At 40.9% G+C, this 21,243-nt stretch overlaps 1 protein-coding gene across 5 annotated transcripts in view; it reads right to left on the reverse strand.

Moving 5' to 3' along the window:
• The window catches only part of LOC6038589 (filamin-B), a 104,892-nt gene that overhangs the window by 45,519 nt on the left and 38,130 nt on the right, over positions 1–21,243 (reverse strand). For 3 of the 5 annotated variants that reach the window (XM_038266089.1, XM_038266091.1, XM_038266094.1), the window contains exons 2-6: positions 16,756–17,708; positions 16,219–16,703; positions 15,970–16,156; positions 14,246–15,776; positions 14,016–14,183 (exon numbers count right to left, since the gene is read on the reverse strand). In XM_038266089.1, the coding sequence (XP_038122017.1) occupies positions 14,016–14,183; positions 14,246–15,776; positions 15,970–16,156; positions 16,219–16,703; positions 16,756–17,637 (3,253 nt within the window). In that variant the 5' untranslated portion in view covers positions 17,638–17,708. Of the gene's footprint in view, positions 1–9,565; positions 9,763–10,313; positions 10,434–14,015; positions 14,184–14,245; positions 15,777–15,969; positions 16,157–16,218; positions 16,704–16,755; positions 17,709–21,243 lie in introns of those variants that run through there. The other 2 variants (XM_038266092.1, XM_038266093.1) reach the window with 2 other exon arrangements.

The raw sequence follows: 21,243 nt of genomic DNA on the forward strand, positions 1-21,243 counted from the left end.
GATTATAATAAGGACTATTCACAAAAAAGTTACACTCATTTCTTTGTTTCACTTTTTGTCTTTCTCACAGAGGTAAGGTTTTAATCCAGCTCAGAAAATGAACTTTTTTATAAAAACGCCCTAGACATACCTTCATGTATACTAGGGTGCCCAGAAAAAATGACCCCCTGCTTCACAAGCGGAAAACGATGTGTTGGGTTATTTTAAGCATCTGTGCAAATTTTAGGCGAAATTGGTTGAGATTAACCCATTCATACCCGAGCCTAAAGTTAGTGAAAAAAAAATGATTTTCGTACAAAAATGACATTTTAAATTGGTTATAGAGCAATTCCAGCTCAAATCAGGAATTTTTCTGGTACTTTTGTACCCGACCCTCTCCGATTTCAATGAAACTTTGTAGACATGTTATCCTAGGCCTATATAAGTCATTTTTGTGTATATGGAGCCAATAGTACTCGAAAATAACATTTGAGGAGGGCGTAAGGTATTTAAATATTTTTGTATTTTGTAGTTTAAAAATTACTGTATCTCGAAGCCGTTGCGTTGTATCAGAAAGTGTTCAAAGACAAACTTGTAGGAAATTGGACGGGCTTTCTGAAAAAAAAAACACTGAAACAAAAATACACGCCACATCTATGAGAAATTTTGATTTTTAAGTCTAATACTTAAATTTAAAGGTGATGTCACGATTTTTTTTCGTTCAAAGTTTTTGAGGAAATAGCCTAAAATGTTACTAAAAGACTGACGAAAAATGTAGGATGGTATGCCTCTCCTAAAAAAAAATCATTTAATAAACCTGTTTAGAGAGAGGTTTTAAAAATAAAAATGTCGAAAAAACGTTTTTTTTTGTGGTTTTTGGCAATTTCTATATGACAGACTTGGTTTTTCAGTCTCGTAAATATTTTTACCGGAAAGCTCGTCCAATTTTCCATAAGTTTGTCTTTGACAGATTTTTGATTTATATCGTTTTTATATTTACGTAAGCAAATTTACTATCCTAGTTTCTACCACACTGAAAAAAATATTCTATTTTCAGTTATTAGCAATGCAATTAAGCTTATATCTGTAAGCCCTTACATCCAATTGAAATGCTGTCCGAGGCAAACTTATGGGAAATTGGACGAGCTTTCCGGTAAAAATATTTACGTGACTGAAAAACCAAGTCTGTCATATAGAAATTGCCAAAAACCACCAAAAAACCCGTTTTTCAACATTTTTATTTTTAAAACCTCTGTATCTTCCCAAGGATTGGACATAGGACAATGGTCAGTATGGAGACTTTTATGTAAAATTGTCTGGAGAATCGATTCCCACTACTGGGTTTTAAAAATTTTGACCACTTTTCAAAAAACAGTTTTAGTAAATGATTTTTGTATTGTTTTAGGAGAGACATACCATCATGCATTTTTCTTCAGTCTTTTAGTAACATTTTAAGCTATTTCCTCAAAAATTTTGAACGAAAAAAAATCGTGAAATCACCTTTAAATTTAAGTATTAGACTTAAAAATCAAAAAATCTCTTAGATGTGGCGTATATTTTTGTTTCAGTGTATTTTTTTCAGAAAGCCCGTCCAATTTCCTACAAGTTTGTCTTTGACCACTTTTTGATACGACGCAACGGCTTCGAGATACAGTAATTTTTAAATTACAAAATACAAAAATATTTAAATACCTTACGCCCTCCTCAAATGTTATTTTCGAGTACTATTGGCTCCATATACACAAAAATGGCTTATATAGGCCTAGGATAACATGTCTACAAAGTTTCATTGAAATCGGAGAGGGTCGGGTACAAAAGTACCAGAAAAATTCCTGATTTGAGCTGGAATTGCTCTATAACTATTCAGGATCGATTTTTACAGCTTTGGTATGTCCTACAAAGTTGTAGAGCATTAAATTTTCAATAAGAATCTCACAGTTTGGAATATTTGGATTGAGGTTGCGTACCGTGTTGGCTTAACCGTAAGAAAATTTTTTTTTCCATACATTTTTTCATTTTTTCCACACAAACTTGACGGAGCGCGGTTTTGAGATAATGTCCCCTATTCTGGGCACCCTAATGTATACGTATCGACTCATTAAAAACCGCAACATGATTTCGCGCAAACCATCGATTGCTATACACCAAAAGCTTCGTTTTTGGACCAGGAACAATAATCCGGTGAATAATTGCATTGCACGGACCGGTGGCCGGAGTACAGGCCACCGGAAGATCCGGATTTTTGGAAAAAGTATCTGATTTATCCAATTGTGAACTGATACGCTTTCTTCTATCATAAAAAGTCATGAGAAACAATCATAGAATCATATTAAATACCATAGGAACCATCGGAACCGGTTCCACCGATCTCCGGTGGCCACATCCGGAACCGCAGTGGGAAACAGCAAAAATTAGTCGTGCGACGTATCAAACTTGTTGATTTTGGATGGGGACATGAGTTATACACTCCTCTTTTAAAAACATGAAGTTTGATATGTTGCAAGAGTGGTTTTAGGAATTTCCGGATCTTCCGGTGGCCTGTACTCCGGCCACCGGTCCGTGCAGTGCGATTTTTCACCGGATTATTGTTCCTGGTCCAAAAACGAAGCTTTTGGTGTATAGCAATCGATGGTTTGTGCGAAATCATGTTGCGGTAATTTTTTGAGCCCTTTTTCCCACTGTGCACTGTTTTTTTGTTAGTTTATTATTCAGTTTTAAAAAAGTTTAATTTGTTTTTTGTTTTAACCCGTTTGCTGTAATCTATTGGTTTAAAGTTACTTCTGAGTCTTAAAACTATAAACACGACGGTAAACGGAGAAAAAAGAGTTCCCAAAATCGTGAATAAGCGTTCATGAAAATGGGAACCTCGAACAAAGTGTTCAAATCCCATGGTACGATTTTGAAAAACGTACCATGAAATTTGAACACTTTGTTCGTGGTTCCCATTTTCATGACCGCTTGTTCACGATTTTAGGAACTCTTTTTTCTCCGTGTAGAGTTATTTTGTTGTTGATGTGAAACTGGATTCTTAAGAAGCTAGATTTTGAATCGGAGTCGGAATTATTCAAAATTCATGAGACTCTACAACCTAGTTTAGGAGGTTTATTTCAAGTTGTTTTATACTTTTTCTTAAGTAAGAAAAGCAAAATGTGCAAATTAAAGCCAGTTATTACAGTATAATCTTATCAAGTGACAGCCAGTAAGTAAATCACGAATAATCGGAAAGACACTCACTGCCATTGTCTTCCCTAGTTGTGCCCGGCATGAAAATGATTGCTAATGATCCATTCGATTAAAAACGTTTAAAACATTCCTTATTAGCCAACAACATTCACCTGACAGCGGCGACAAGACCTTGACATTCCTCATCCGAACCACCTGTGCGTGTTCAAACAATCACTACAAGTCGGTAGATCCTCTCATCCAAGCCACCAAAAACGTCGTCGTCGTCGTCACCTTTCACGGCACTAACTTGCTGCGCGACGACGGCTGAAAACAAACAATGCCCGGGCAATTATACACCTTGGAGAAGCGTGGTAATTTGGCAAAATATAGATCCAAGGGGCGTGACTTGCAAGGTGGTTACTTCTGGGGAGGGATGGATGGAACAATGCACAGTCCAAAACCCGTGACCGTGAATTTTTAAGGTCTTAATCAGTTTCGGAAGTAGATTTGTTTTCCATTGTTGCGGAGGTTGGTTCTTGAAGTGGTGCAAATTGCACTGACAAAAAAGAAGTTTCGCATTTCGTTCAGTTAAAACAAATAACTGTCATTACGGATTATACAACACTTCAGCAAAACTCGTTTAAGTCGCTAAAGCTAGTATTGAGCTGGTGGTCCTCCGAACAATGTTTCCACACTCGGAGATATACGTGATGTGTGTTCTGTTGGATGCACAAGCAAACAAAACGCACCGCAATGATACCTGTGTAGAAACTTGTTTTATGGTCTGTTTCACGTTTTGTCTCGCGAAACTTGAAAAAAAAATGACCGCACCGCGCGGGGCTGCACCTGTATTTCCAGCTTGAAACAAGAAAAACGCGGAAGTATCTAAAGCCGTCGCGGGTTCCCAGTTGAAGAAGTTGCTAGTTGTTCCCGTAATGTCTCCAGCGAACCAACTCAACAACTCGGTGAAGAGGTTGATGACACCACTCCGCCAAACAGGCGAGTGTGTTGTAGTGGTGCTATCGTGGTGCAAACTCGTGAGCAACTTCTAGATTTACAGAGTAATTTATATTTTTTCTCTCGAATACGTAAAAAATTGACGCTAGTGACAAGAAAGCACTACCTCACCGAAGAAACCTCTGTCCAAGACGCGTGTGGAGGAGTCAAGTTAGGAATTTTTGGGACCCAACCCGCACGAGGCCATTGTTCCCGGGGCCGGGGTGTGACCGTCAGGGATGAGCTAAGAACACATTTTCTGTTTGTAAGGCGATGAGTTGGGCGGACGTCAGCGTTGAAACGCGGCGTCACGAGTGGGTGCGTTTCTACGCGCATTTCACAATATCTTGATGTTCTTGGTGGAACTGAGTTCAGACAAAAGTTGGTGTCCGTTTTGAAGATAATTAAAATGAAAAACAAATTGTTCACTCCACTGGTCTTGGCGTTCTTAATTGCGAGATTCCTACTCGAAACAAGGTGTCCGAAGACTTGATTGTTCTGGCAATTGCAAACCTCTTTTTACACCTAAGCTTCCATCTACCCCGGGATTCGAACTGAAGACCTTTGGATTGTTGTTCCAACTGCCTACCAGCGACTCCACCGAGACAAGACCCAGGGAGACGACTTCTACACCTGGATTGAGCTAACGACCTAACCTTTTAGGTTAGTCCGGGGCCAACATTTACTTCCCGTCCGACGGAAGGCGTGATCAGACAAATCTCGTCTCGAAAAATGCCAACGGGACCTTCTGGGATCGAACCCAGGCCGGCTGGGTGAGAGGTAACCACGCTTACCCCTACACCACGGGTAATTAAATTTGTTAAATTTGAGCTGAAATTTTTAGTAAAGGATTTTTGTATTTTTGTATGGTGAGTTGCTCCATCCTGCATTTTTTGTGAGTCTTTTTGTAACGTCTTAGCCTATTTTCACAAAAATTTTGAACGAAAAAAAATCGTGGGCACACCTCCAAATTTGAATTTTAAACTTAAAAATCAAAAAATCCCATAAAGGTTGTGTGTTTTTTTTTTTCTTTCAGTGTATTTTTTTCTGAAAGCTTGTCAAATTTTCTACAAGTTTGTCTTTGACAACTTTTTGATACGATGCAACGGTTTCAAGGTACAGAAATTTTTAAATTGCAGAATACAAAAATATCTAAAACGCTTACGCTCTTCTCAAATGTCATTATCGAGTGACCTGGTTCCATATATTGTCCGTTTCTTTCGAAGGTACACGCCGCGCGGCATTTCAGAATGTGCCGCAGCTGGTATGCCGCGTGTCTTTTTCGGGAATATGCGCAATACACAAAAATGGATTATATAAGGCTTTCTAGTCAGAAATTTACCAACACATTCAAAGTATGTTTACATTACAGCTGGACGATTGTTTGCATCAGGTTTCCTATCTCTTTCTAGCAAAAGTTTTTTGTCAGGCGCCTTCTAGCTGGTTTTTTTGACTGACCGCCCGATATGTCAGCCAACATACTTCGCAGGGCTGTGACAGCTCGAGCTCGAACATTGTTTGCATCAGGACACTGTGACGAGAAATTCGTCATTTTTGGGTTAAATTATATTTTTTCACTGGGTCTAGAAAGCCTTATAGGCGAAGGATAACATGTCTACAAAGTTTCATTGAAATCGGAGAGGGTCCGGTACAACCGATTCCCTATTTGACACGGAATTGTTCTTTTAGAGAACTGCAAAATGAATTAATGTCAAATTTTTCAGAATTTCTCCACAGAGAACTTTTTAAGGAACTTAAGGTTTAAAAAACGGCAGGTTAAAGATTGGCTATTTCCCGACATTTTGAATTGACATATTGCGTTGTGGAGTCTATTGTAACTTACTCATCAATTGATATTGAAGGAATCTAACTAACATTTATACCAATATTTGAACACCACTTAAAAGTTTTTTCAACGAATATTTTCAGCTTTTTTTTTCTAGTTTTCTTTTAAATTTGAAAAGTCATTTATTTGCAAATAAAATGTACAACTTTTATAAAGTCCAATGAAAACATGAAAAATCACACCATTCAAAAGTTTTGAAAAAGAGCGAAAGAGCCGTACAAAAGAGCCGCTCATTTCTTAAAGCGAGTGAAATAACATTATATCTTTATAAACATGAATTTCTGAACCATATACTGAAACTATTTGATTGTAAACATAAATAGTCTAACTTTATTAACCCTTCTAGTACGATTTGTTTTATTTCAGCAGGGTTGCGAATGAGCGAGCGCTCACGGAAGGCTTGCTCGCTCCAGCTGGAGCGTGAGTTTTTATCAGGTAGCTCGTGCTCGCTCACGCTCACCGGAGCGTTTTGCGCTCACGTGAGCTGGTGAGCCAAAGTAGGTAGTTGTTTTTTCCTGTTGAAGCATCTGCCTGCACAGGCAGCAAAAACAATCAAGAAAGTGGTCGAACAAACAAAAGTAGGCAATGAAATGGATTTGATCAGCGAACCAAAATTTACGTTCTATTTAAAATCTAGACATTTTTCGAACAAAAACCTTAATTCATAATGTAAACATTCATTGACGTGAAGAGATGCACTGTTTGTTCACAAATCAAATCCATATTGGACCATATTGTATTGTTGTTATGTACACAAATATTGACAATTTATTTATATTTTATTTATTTTTAAATAATCTTTTAAACAGTTACAATCATCAATTTTCAAAAAATCATTTATAACTTGTAATTGAATATTTTTAGAGGTTTGGTTGCGAAAATGTTGAATAAAATCCACTTGTTGGAAGAAGAGCCAACCTTTTCGTGGTGAAAAATATTGACAATTTATTTGATTTGAGTCAAAAGGGTTATTTCAACCCTTAGGAATTTTGAGGCATATATTTAAAATAGAACTGTTTCAAAAATGTTACCCTATTTTCTAAAATGTTTGCTAAATAAAGACTAACCTTATAGAAATGATAAGCCGTTTCTAATCACTGAATCACTGAAAGATTTAATAAACGGAATAACTTTTTTTTAATGGTAACTCATTCTGACCCGCAATTTGGAAATGTAGTCAAAACACTGATTAGGTACATAAAACAGTTTAATGTTATATTTTAATCAACTTACCAATCGAACTTACCAAAGCATAAATCCTCTTGAATCAATTCATTGTTTTGTAAGTTTTTCTAAGGTTTACAGGCCCTTTTATTTAGGCGTGTATACCCCTCCGCCCCTCTCTGCTACAATAAGGCCTTTAAATTCTAAAATATTTATACATTCAACTGTATGTCTAAAAAATTATTTGACCCTTGCGAATCCAACCTTTTATGTAAAAACATGATTGATGAAAATAAGCTATTCCAATTCATATATCATAAAATTTGTTCACAAAGTCATATTTCCACAGCCCTACTGCACCTTACGCAAAAATTCCATCTAGAATTGAAAAAAAAACTTTCTCATAAACGTTAAATGATTAGCGACACGTCCAAAATGAGCGCTCCGTGAGCGAAATATGAGCGTGAGCGCGAGCGTGGAGCAAACGCGAGCTGAAAAAATCGGAGCAAACGTGAGCGCGGGCAAACGTGAGCTAGCTCGCGCAGCGCTCCTCCTCACGAATGAGCGAAAAGTGAGCGCTCACAAGCCCGTGAGCGCGTGAGGAACGCAACACTGTATTTCAGTAAAATTCACAGCATCCACCTGAATCTAACATTTATTGTAATGTAACTTGTTCACGGTTCAACTCATATCCATTGATTTGAAAAAATTCATACCAAACTAATCTAACCTATTTCCTAACAGTAATGTTTCGGTTAAGAAACATTATAGCAGGGCTGTGGAGTCGGAGTCCGAGCCGGAGTCGTAAATTTCTGATAGACCCGGAGTCGGAGCTGGAGTCGGAGTTGTCAAAAAAGTTAATATAATTTACGAACTTATTTATTGTTCACTATTTGTTATAATTCATGTTAATTTTTTTATATTTTAAATTTATTTATTGAACTGAGTGCACTGCGTTGACATTTTTTTGTTTAATTTAATTATTTAATTATTTAACAAAAATAATTATGTTTTTAAAACATTATCAACTATTATATAAATCTTCTACTTGGAACGTAACATGCTCATTTTGTATGTGAATGAAAAACAAATCAAAGTTTCGTGCTGAAAACATTTGAAATGCTGACAAAAAAAATCGAAAATAAGTTGCAACTAATTTTGAAATACAGTTGAACCGGCGCTCTTATGCCTCGCATATGCAACTTTGTTTATACGAGTAATTGAATTTATTAGATATATCGATTACCCCAATGTTTACAATTTCTCTACAAAACTCTTAAAGTGTTGATCCTGAAATAATATCGTTGAACAAGTCTAATTTTTTTTAAATGACTTAAATCGGGGTGATATAATTAATATAATTTAATTTATTTTTCAAATATTAGAATTTTCTAATGATTTGTATGTTTAAAGTGTGTACTGGGCTGGATCACACAATGTCCATGTACGGCTTCTCAAATAAATTCAAAAAAGCTTTAAAAAATAGTTACTTTGATTTTTTTTATTTCAAAACCAGGGTAATTTTGATAGTTACTGCACACCAATTTCTCATTACTGAATTCAGTTAAATTTACTGAAATCTGCACTACTGACATTTTCAGTAAATGAAAAGTTGCTGAAAAAAAATCAAATTTGCTCAGAAAATTCTTGTGCTGAAAATGCGTTTTTTTAAATAAATATTTAAAATACAGATTAGGTGTCGAAGTCGGAGTCGGAGCCGGAGTTAACAAATTTTGGAAAGCTGGAGTCGGAGTCGGACGCGGCTAGAGTTGGTAGGCCGGAGTCGGAGTCGGAGCCGGAGTCAAAAAATTGTGGAAAGCCGGAGCCGGAGTCGGAGTCGGCTTAACTCAGAAAGCCGAAGTTGGAGTCGGAGTCGCTTGAAATATGACCCGACTCCGCAGCCCTGCATTTTAGATCGGAACAGATTAGATTTCTTAGGTGATTTACAAATAATACTGCTAAGTTAAAGTTAGAAGTTTTATAAAAAAAATTAAAACCAATTTTCTTGTCCTGATGAAAAATCGTTTAATTTCTATTCAAATTTTGTATGTTCAAATAGTGCAACCGAAGTTTCTCTTGTAACTTTTTAATTTCACCCACAGAGGAAATTACTTGCATTGAATAATTATTTATCAGAAATCTAGCCAGTCAACCGCTCCGAAACGTGATTCACGCGATGTTTACTACAACACAGCAGTGTACATCACTTATCATCAGTACGCTGATCAGCTGTGGGTGTTCGCACTATAAGTTCAAAGCCAAGGAGTCACCATCACAACAAATCATCGACACTTGAGTCAAGACAACCCGCATTCACCAAGTAGACAAAATGTTTCGATAACACTTCCGATCGACACACGTCAAGTTCCGGATGAATAACTTTCCCAATTTTATGGTTTGTTTAAATTGACTTACACTTGATTAGAAATGCTGTCTCGCTCCTTCGCAGGTGCCGCTAATTCGCTAATCCACTGCTCAACCGGAGGCCGACGAACGTTGCTGAATTCCTGCTCCAAACTGCTCTAATAACACCTTTTTGGGTCAAACCCAGACCTCTTTTATAGCCGCTTTATTTGGGGTATTTCTTCGCTAGTTAAGCTACTACCATACACCTAGTTTAAAGATTAAGCGCAAGTTGGTTAAGGGACCACCACCGTTATTGAGGAAAATCAGAGAAGAGGAGACCGTTGAAAGCCCTTGCAAAACCCTAGCGAAGAAATTTCCCTCCCAATTCAGAACGCGAAACTGTCACACGTCATCTGTTGTCGCCACGATCTCTTCGGATTTTGGATATCTCTTTTCTTTATTTTTTTATTTGACTTCACCGACACGACAAAGGTATTTCCAAGATGGCCACCAATACAAACACAAAAACCCCTTGTGTAGAGCCAAGAGCATTCCCGAGCAGGCTCGCCTACACCGGATTAATCCACGCGATCCGCAAAGGTATTTTCTCAAATCCCGCCACGCACACGACTCCAGCGATCGTTTCCCCCCTGCGCACCAACACTACCACAGTACGCGCGCGAAAGCTCCACGGGAACCCCGGCGGGTGAAACTATGCCGTCTCGAACCACTAAAAGGTGAAAACTTCTGCCGCGATCTCCCCAAGAAGAAACCTGCGCGATCAGCTCCACCGTTGCTGCTATCTCTTTCCACCCACCACAGCAACGCCTTACCGATCGCTCCCTTTCACGCACACAAGCACACACACACACACGTAAGAGGAAAACTCGCGGAAGAGCCCTTTTCGAAAAACGCGTCCAAACCGTGCCACGACCAAACTGAGACTGAAATCTCTCCGGTGAATGTTCGGGGAGTTCAACAGGTAGCGGCGCAGTGTTCAGGTGAGCAGCGATCGAAGAGATCGCGCCAGGTAAGGAGAGAGAGAGTGAGAGAGGCTGATCGCTCTCTGTTTTCGAGCTGGTTTGTTTTGGGCCCTGCTTCGTAGTGCAGGTTTGGGAGTTGAAATGGAGACTCTGCGAATGAACTCGGCGACGATAGAAAAAGGTGTAACGAAGTCAACAGGTGTATCGTCGATGATAGTGATGTTGCAGAGGAAACAAAAGTTGCGTGCAAGTTGGTTTTGGTGAATGAACTTGAGCAAAAGGTTGCAAGGGGAATGGTTCCAGAAATTTCGGGACTTTACATGTTTTTTGGAAAAAAAAGCAATATTTCTCAAGTAACAAGTTCTTTAGCTCAAATTGATGGAATTTTAGATTTAACTCAACAAACAATTTGTTAATGTCCTACAGTACAAGTAAATCGACAGAAAAAAACTCGTCTTCCCAATTTCACAACATTAGGAAATAAATATGTTCATTTGAAACTACTCTAACTTTAAAAACTTACATAGCTAAAGTTACAAAACGCAAATACATTTATGCTGTTGGCAGTCTTGTAAAAAATAGTTCAGTTTTGATTTTTAAATGTAATGTTTATTATATTACAACATAAATTTCTTCAACACAAGAGTGACAATAACAAAAATCGACATCAGGGATACCCTCTGATTCGATCCCTTAGGCAAAAACAAGTATCTGTGCCATCATCTCGGATCTTCTTGCACCCTTAGACAAAGTTGTAGAAACATTAAATTCCCTACAAGAATCTCACACATGAACAATTTTGGGAGAGACATGCTCCGACTGGCAGAAAAATACTGAAACGAAGTTTTTCTGCATACATTTTTGCGATATTCCCCATATAAACTTCAATGATAAATAGCGACCCTTAAACCTTAACCGATTTGGCTCAAATCTGGCACAGAAACTTATTTTTGCCTAAGGAATCGAGTCAGACGGTAACATGTGATACAAAAACTATCGTTTGATGGCTGTGAGTTCTCTTCTTTTACCTCTTTCAATTTTGTTTTCTTTTCATCGTTTACGCTCACTCGCCAAAGATTCTTTTGTTTTCTCAGAAAACTGCAATGAAGAACGCGAGAAGGGGATTAGGAACCGACCACACACAGCAAATAATCCGATGGTAAAATCGCATGCAAAAGCATGCACATCACCTTTGTGAGCAAAAGCATGTAATATTGTATGAGAAAACGTGCACACAAAAAATCAATCCGGCGAGAGTCATACTCAGATTATCAAGTTCACGCCCCAACCCTCTCGGAACCCTGGAAATTCACCGATGTAGCTGTAGGTTCCTGATACATCGTATGCAATCAACACAGTATACGACATACGGAAAACCTACTGTTATATTGGCATTGATCCGACAATTTTCACAGCGGCGAGATAGCCGAGTGGGTTGGGGCGCAGACTTGGTAAGCTGAATATGAGTCTCGCCAGATTGATGTTATTTTTGGGGTGAGCAGACCATTTTGTTTTTCTTCGGTACAAGCTTGTGAAAATATCAACTAAATTCATGTGTTCCACAATTGTGGGAGGCACAATAACATCCCTCAATTACGGAGCAGGCAATTTGGAGGCAGTGTTTTGAAGTCATGAAATGAGGGTTTTTTGTTCAGAAGTACTTTTTTATTAGTGAAATAGCAAGAGAACGTCAAAATAAAGGTCCTAAAATAAGCAGGGACGACAGAAAAGTTGCATTTTGCATCCTATTGACAAATTACCACAAAAGTGTTCCGAGTTTGTGGGTGTTCCGAATATGTGGGATGACTGTATATGCGATACCATTACATTCACGATAGTTAAAATTGATCCATAGAATTTACTAAAACACAATACACGATTACCAGAACCACTTTGGAGTGGCACTGGCTAGTTCTAGGTAACCTGGCACCGGTTCCCAGATACCCGATGAACCGTCAACTTGACTTTTTTATGAACCCCATCATGTTGCATATCAAACATTATGAAATTGATAGATATACGACTATGGTCATGTTAATGTTCGCTGACCAATTCTGGCCAATCTGGAACCGGTTACCGGAGGCCCCTTGGGGACACTTTCGGAATATGAGAGAAACTCTATCATCCGACATATCAAACTTCATAAAATTGAAAGATATGTCAATCTATGGTCATGCCGATGTTCTCTGACTTAATCTGGAACCGATTACCGGTGACACTTCCGGAATATGAAAGAAACCCAATAATCTGACACTTATCATATTCAATATCTTATGTGTGATTTTTTTTAATACCGAGACGAGATTTGTCTGATCACGCCTTCCGCCGGGCGAGGAAGTAAATGTTGGCCCCGTCTAGCCTAGAGGTTAGGTCGTTAACTAAGTCCAGGTGTAGGAGTCCTCTCTCTTGGTTCTGTCTCGATGGAGTCGCTGGTAGGCCGTTGAACTAAAAATTCAAAGCTCATCAATTTGAATCCAGGGGTGGATGGAAGCTTAAGTGTAAAAAGAGGGTTGCAATCATCTCAACAATCAAGCCTTTCGAACACCTAGTTTCAAGTAGGAATCTCGAAATGAAGAACGCCAGGGCAATACTGAAGAGCGAATAATTTCAGGAGCTTTTTAAATATTTGAGAGCTTATTTTCTAATGTAAAGAGACTTTTTCCTTCACCAATCAATAATCTTAAATTTATTGTATAATTCTCTTACCCCCTAGTTTACCTGTTAAGACAAATACGTTTATTTAAACATGAAAAATGCTTAGCATATGTTGCCCAAACTTTTCTCAATACTCTCATCCCTGAATTAACGTCATGATCTGTTTCCAGAATAGACAAATTCCTTCATTCAATTTCATTTTGTCTCAATCGAATTTATCATCCGTAAACAAGAGTTAAGAAATGTTAAATTCGATTTTTAAGCAACTATGTTGTTATTTTTTAACATAGCAACATGTAGCAGACGAAGAGACAGCTTTTCTTCAAACTGTTGGTAACTTAAATATTGTCGTAGATCATAAATATTACAAGAATTTATTGACTAATCATAACTAATTTTTAGCTCCATTCATTGTTGCTCTCTGAAAATGAACTTCATTCAACTTGAAGTTCACCGAAGCAAGCCACCTTCAGCTGTAATTTTACCGTTTTGTTGTGATCTTCGCATCCTCGCAGTACGCATGCATTCATCCAAAATGTAGGTCAGCGCTTGAGGTTTAAGAGACTTGTGCGTCTATTTACACCCTAAGCGACGAACCTGTCGCACAAGAATGTAACCTTCGCTTGGCAGATGGAGGATGATCAGACGAGGTTGGGAGAAGGAGAAAAGAATTTCTAATTCTCTATAAGCCGCCAAGGAATGTTCCCTTCGTTTCTTTCAAACCGCTTTTCTGTCGCGCCTTGTGCATAAAGCTATTCATCTTTGGGAGGAACAGTAGCACTGCGCTAACGCATTAAACTATTTACAAAACAGAGAGAGAGAGAGCGCTTTCGGCTTTCGGATCTAATCGCCGAACGCCAGCTGCAGCCGCAGAAACTTACCGGGCACGGTTTCCTCGTTGAACGTGATCTGCACCGTGTGCACGCCGGACTCGTGCGGCGTGAAGCTCGCGATGAAGCGCTGATTGCCGAGGGCTCGGACGGCCGACGTGACGCGCCCCCCGTTGACCAGAATCTCCAGGTTGCCCGAGCCGGCCTGCGAGCCGTCGACTAAAAGAGATGATTTTGAGGTTAGGGTTTGGTGTTAGGTTGGGTAAGGTGTTTCAGCTTACTCTCAAACTCCACCGGTCTGCCGAGTACGCCGTCCGGAATGTCCTGGACGCGGATTGCCCGCGCCCCGGTGACGTCCCGCCCGATCGGCTCGAAGCCGCTGTTCAGCGTGGTGTACTTTTCGTACCGCTCGTTCGACGACGATTCCGTTTTGTAGTTCTTTAGGTAACCCCCGGGACGGTACAAGCCCTCGTCTTCGATGATCTTGCGGTCGGCGGGACGGTGGTTGTTCTCCCCCAGCGAGAACTTGTTAAAGTGTGTGTTTTTCTCGGTCTGGCTGTCTACGGCGCGGTCGTACGTCAGGTCCGTGTTGAGTTGCTTCTCGGTCAGATTGGCCAGCGATTCCAGCGAGTTGTGCGAAAACATGTGCTTGGTTTTGTTGATTACGTCGCGGCTGTCACGACGCGACGGTCCGTTGTTGTTTGCGGTCACCCGAATGTTGGACGAGTAGTCTACGGCAGACGGGGCGGTCTTGTACATGTCAATCGTTGGACTATCGCGGACTACGTCGCGCGTGATGGTGCTCTTGTACGAGGACTCACGCTCGGTTACCTTGTACGTTTCGTTCTTTTCGTGCATGTTGATTGGGCTGGAGATGCGGTGATCTACCGGGGACGGGACGTAACGGGTCGTTGAAGTGAAGAACTTGGGACTAGCGGTAGCATTTCTTGAGTTGGTTTCGTAGATCGTTGAAGACACCGTCTGCGGACTCTTCAGCCCTGGACTAGCGCGGATCAGGCTCGGGCTTTCCGAGTCGCGATGCGAGCGGATCGTCTTCGTTACGTGATTTTCCGTACGAATAGTTTTAACGTAGTTGTACGCGTCGTCCTTCGGGGGAGTCTTGAAGTCACTCGCCAACATTTCCGTGCTCTTCTTGAACCCATAGTCAATATTGTCGGTCGATAGATTCTTAAACTCGCTGCGTTGGATCTCCCTCGGCGAAGGACTCTCGCGTAACGGAGACGTAACACGGCTACTGTACGTCTCCCTGGTAGTTTGGACCGTCTGCGGAGAGTAAATTTCACGCTTAAGCGAAGACTCGTTCTTCCTGTTCAACGAAGAGCTGTTGAAATGATACGACGGGCTCTCCGATCTCATTCGGTTGTCGTGACTAGGGCTACTTCTAGTCTTTCCCGAGCGACCCTTACTTCCAACCCGCATAATGTACGGTGATCCTTTCACATCGTACCCATTGAAGTAGATGTAAACGCGATGCTTCCCGTTCTGCCGCGGTAGAAACGTCACCTGGTACTTGTTCTCCTGCAGCTTCTCCACCGAGCAAACGAGCGAGCGCTTCTCGTGCACAATGTCCACGTGCAGCTCCCCGCTCACCCCGACCCCGCGGGCGTCCACCTCAAACGAGTGCGCCCGCAGCGGCATGGCACCGTCCAGTCCGTGCACCGACACGCCGCACGGATCGAACACGGAACACGTGAACGGTCCGCCCTGGATGTGGCGCCCCTGGTACGTTATGGCAATCTCCCAGACGCCGGCCTCGTCCGGCTTGAATATGGCACTGTGTCCCGGGTCCAGCTGGAACGATACCAACACATCAATGTTAAAATGTAATTTGTCGACTATTTTTCCAGGGCAAGGGACAGAACTTAGAATATAGCCCATTCCTTATGATTCAATTTTGTTCAAATTTTGTGATCTTTAACTTGGGATTATTGATAAGTATAATTATAATGGAGACTCCAAATCTTTTTAAACGATCTCAACCCACCTTCTTAAGCGGACACTTCAGCGGACGCCCCGACGGGCTGTACGCCGTCACCAGGATGTCCTCCGACTTCGGTGCACCCGTAGCGTTAACCAGCACCTCGACAAGACTGCCGAGGGCGCACGGAGCCATCCCGGGTGGGGCCACGTGCACCAGGCGCGGCAACACGCGGAAGAAATGACCACCCAATCTAAAATAAACGAAACAAGTAATGGTCAGTTCGTCACAACAATCTACCTTCCTCAAACTTACTGATTATCATCAACCTCCAGCACGATCTCGTGCATTCCGTACTTGTCCGGCACGTACGAACCTTCGCCCTTCGAGTTCAACTTCACCGGCTGCATCGTGTTGCTGTTCGGCGTCGCAACGTACGCCTTCACCTTGGACAGCTCAACCTCCCGCGAGAGCACCTCCACCCGGAAACGGGTCTGCTCGCCAACTCGTCCGGAAGTGCTTTCCAGATGAACGGCGAACATGTCCGCCAGCGGAGGTCTCGGGATCACCCAGCGCAGCCAAGTGGTGTACGCCATGACTCCGAGATGCTCCTCGTCCGCCGTTGCCATGTCCTTGGCGGACAGGACGGGCTTGACGCCCAGCTTCAGGCCACCCTCGATGACCTTGTTCTGGTTGCTCTCCCACATGATGGGGTCGGAGCTCAACTTGGCCGGGTCGGGCACGGGTCCGCCCAGATCCTTGATGATTTCGCAGAACACTTTTCCGTCATTGAAGTCCGTCTGAAAGTAAATGAATTTTAACGTAAGCATCACATAAAACAAGCTGACTCACCGTGAAGTTGGACACAGGTCGCTTAATCGTACTGTTGACCCACCGCATGGTCGCGTTGTACCCAGGTCCGTCAGGCTTCATAAAGTACGACAAGTACGTCATTCCGGACAGTTCGTCCAGCCAACCCGACGCCAGGTATTCCGGCTCCAGCACCTTCGGTATTCCGAACCTTTCATAAGCCAGATTCATCGCTCGCTCGCAGTTCCGCACCGAATCGTGAACATCCAGCGTTCGCCAGTGCGGGAACAACCCGGGCTCGCAGTAGTCCAACAGCGCGGACAGCAGCACTCCACTATTCCAATCCGACGTCAAATTGGAAACCTTACAGTCCGGAAGCGCGGCCTGCAGCCACGCCAACATGAGCTTCCTCGGCGGGAACTTGCTCCGACCGATCTGGTACCGCACGATCAGCGACCAAATCAGCCCCAAAATCAGCTTCACGTTCCCATTGACGATGTCCACGTTCCCGATGTTGACTAGCTTCACCCCGTCCGCTTCGATGGCGTTCAACGCCGTCGTCGCGTTCTCCAGATAGTGGTGCTGATTGGCGGGGCGCTTGTTCCAGGACGGCTTCAGTGGACGCTTCTGAAGGCCCTCGACCAGCGCGCACAGGTACGTTCCGTCGCAGAAATCGTCGTGAAAGTCCGTGACCTGCATCCCGGACTCCCGCAGGTGCTCGTTCACCCAGTTCTTGAACGTGTTCGCCTGAATCTCCACCCACAAATCTTCGTTGCCCCGGATGTTCATCCCTTTCGCTGCAGTCCCCTCCGGCGACCGGGCGACCAGCCCGGCCTGGGTAATCTTCTGGATCTCCTTCTTGCCATCGGGAGTGTGCTGCAGCAGACCTGCGTGTGTGATTTTGGCTCCTTTTGGTAGATCCATGGTTTCGAGGTTATGTCACACGGTGAATGTCGGTAGCGGATTAGCGGCTTTCGTTGATCATTTTACTTAACCTATGCGAAAAGGACAAAAAACTGTGGTTAGTGATTGATTGAACCCAGAACCAGGCGTGCCGTACTACTGAGCTGGAAGTTTTGTTCTGCCGTGGTTTTTATTTCCCCCCTCCCCCAAAAGGATGCGCAATATAGTGTTTAGAAGGGGTGTTTCGAGGATCAGTCCAACCGTGAAACATGTCGGACATCAGCGGTTCGGTTGACTTGGTTGGAGGAACAAACAAAATTATAAGACAAAGTGGACAACTGTAATTCATTGAAAATCAACGGGTTACGACTGATGAGTTCGATGTCACTTTCAAATGAGTTTTGGTAGAGATTTTGTTTCCTGGACACTGAGTGCCTTGAACCCTGTGAACTCGTAGAACAGTAGTAGAACAAATCATTGACACTTCGACAACGATTTTTTTGTATTTTTTTATTTCGTTAAAACTGTGTGTACCTTTTCTATGGCCAAAGCAGATATTATACGTCATAAAGTCGTTCATACCAATTTTAGCAGCTGTCCATACAAAAAGTCTATTAATATGTTCAAAAATCTGTATCTTGAATCAGGATTCTTCCACGTCTTGCAATTGTACAAAGTTGAGCAATTCTCTACCAGGTCCGGAAATGGATTTTATTTGTATGTTTTTATTTGGCTCAAATTTTTTGGGGGCCTTCCCTATGTTCAAATATGCCATTTTGTGTCATTTTGTCAAAAATGGTACGTAAATATTCGAAAATCTGTAACTTTTCAAAGATTTTTTCTAATGATTTGGTGTCTTCGGCAAAGTTGTAGGTATTGTTGAGGACTATTGAGAAAAAATAGGTACAAGGAAAAACCATGTTTGCCGATTTTTAAATAAACTATTTTTTCACAAAAACTCAATTTCCCAAAATACTTATTTTTTTGTTTTCAAGATTTTTTTATTTGTTTTAGGGTATCAAAATCTGCCGCCGAGTTATGCATTTAAAAAATAGAGATATTTGGAAAAAAAAATCTAAATTTCATGCCTAAAAACCTAATTTTTTATGTAAATTTGAATTTGCAATCGAAAAGATCTTTTCAATTTTATTGATAAAAAAACCCGTTTTCAAGATATAGCCACAGAAAGTTTGTTTTTTTTACAAATATTTGCAGCTTTTGATTTTTTTTTAAATGGTGACCATTAGCGACCATTGCTAAAACTATTGTTGAATAGCTCATAAAATTTGTTTGAAAATGGTTTATGAGATTTTGAAGATTGAACCACTGGTTGCTGAGATAAAGCGGCTTAAAGAAAAATAAACTGGAAATTTGAAGTTTTGTAACCCATCATTTTCTAATGTCGATATCTCAGCTACCAATGGTCCGATTTTCAATGTTAAATCATGAAACATTCGTGGAATTTTCCAATATTTTCGAAAAAAATATTTAAAAAAAATGAATCAAGTCTAACATTTTAAAAGGGCCAAACATTTAATATTACGCCCTTTTAAAAAGTTAGTCTTGATTATTTTTTTTCAAAAAAAAATGTTTTCGAAAAGATTGGAAAATGCCATTCATAAAATTCATAAAACTGTTCGTTCTATCGAAAAGAATATTTTCTAAATTTTCAAATCAACTCAAACAGAAGAAAGGCTATAAAACACTTATTATTAATCGAATTAAAAAAAATAAAAAATACGAAGACGGGAAAAATAACTTGTTTTTTACTAAAACTGCAAAAGATTGAAAATTATGGCGATGGCACTGTGGGATAATTTCGCATCAATCTAATTATTTTTCAATCATTAGCTTTCAAAATATCCAAGCATTGAGCAAAATTCACGATAATATTTTTAAGGCCTTTGCAAATATTTTTCAAAGTTCATGTCGCTTGTTTTCGTTGTCTTTTTTTTATTGTCGAGCGTAATTATTTTTAAATCCAAGATTGCGGCCAAAATGGGAGTGATGAAATTCTGAGAAAATGCATTTGTTATGCTAACAGGCACTCAAGCAATCAAAATTGACTAATATTTTTAAAACTTCACCATCCCGGTACGAGAATAGAACTCACGACCTATGGATTGGAAACCCAGCACGCCGCTGGTCGAAAGCCATCCCCTATTGGTCAGTATTCCCAGTGAGCATATTTATTCTTTTAAGGGATCTCTGACTTTGCCGAGCCAGACAGGAATCGAACCCACCACCTTCCGCTTACAAGGCGAAACCCGTAACCTCACGGCCTCGAAAGCTCGGCAAAATATTCGGTCACAGAACTCAAATTTGATGTTAAAAGTAAGAAAACAAACGACAAACGATATTTTTCAAATTGTTTTCTGTTGATTTGACTTCTATTCTCGTAAAAAAAACAGGTTTTTGGTTTCTCGTTTTTGCAGGAAGGGGCGAAATAATCTTTGAAAATTATTTGCAGCGGTCTTAGTTGAAGATTATAAAAGAATTCAAAATTAATCATAACATTTTATTTGTCATAATTGTTCATAAAAAATGTAATCCCATCGATCAAAAGTTCTCATGTCTTGTCACCTATATGCTACTAATCACCTCTCAAGGCCGTTCGATATGTGGTGTGGCAGTCCGGCCGTCAGACAATCCACCAATCAACCGTACGGCAACAGTATCGATCACCTTCACCAAAACGAGCCACACACGGACTCCCTTCATTCTACGACAGTCAGCGCAAAACCGCGCAATAACTGGACATCCGATCATAAAGCAATTTGTTTATAAATTCCTTCGCAACAATCAACAAACACGCAATGCCGCAATTTTCGTGTGTGTTGTTGTTGTTGTTGCTGGTCACATGCAGTGCAAACAGGTTTTCCTCCCCCTCCCCTCGTATGTGTGAAATGTGTCCACCTTCACTAGTTTGACCAGTGACGTAATCCAAAATAAACACTTCTCGCCGCCAAGTTGTGTGTACCTTTGATCGCGACAAAAGCTCTATCGGAGAGTAAATCGAGAGAAGAATGTTTTTCTCCCCACAAATACAAGAAAAAAAAAAGATGCATCTCTCTACCTTCAGCAGTATTGGTACTTCGAGAAAGTGTTAGTAATTCAAAACACTCTCAAACGCGCACAACCACCGAGCAACTCCACCGTTTCGCGCTTGTGTTCGTAAATGGGAAGCGTTTGTCGCTCTCTCTCAGAACAGCTTTTTCTCACGCTTCAAGCGTTCGTTTGGCTGCTGCTCTTGCAAACACAAATAAACACTCACGCTGGGCTCTCCGATCTCAAGATCCCTTTCGCTCTCGACGGGTCGGACATAACAAAAAGCATTGCCATATTTTTTGCATTTTGTTTCTTTAATGATTCGTCGCGAGCTCATCAAACCGGTGCCGTTTCATTCCGCAGACGACGAACTCAACATTTCGTTGGGTCACTTAGATTTTGGGTTTATAAATCATGTACACAGAAAAAAAGTTGAATTTTGGAAGGTTGAAAATTTGGTAGGTTGAATGTTACCTCTTTTTTGCCTTCCTCACCTTACTGAGGAAAGGCTATAAAATCACTCAGAAAATGAACTTTTTAATTAGACCTCCTAGACCTACCTACATTTGTACATATCGA

The sequence above is a fragment of the Culex quinquefasciatus genome, chromosome 3 (genome assembly GCF_015732765.1).
Source record: "Culex quinquefasciatus strain JHB chromosome 3, VPISU_Cqui_1.0_pri_paternal, whole genome shotgun sequence".
Lineage (NCBI taxonomy): Eukaryota > Metazoa > Arthropoda > Insecta > Diptera > Culicidae > Culex > Culex quinquefasciatus.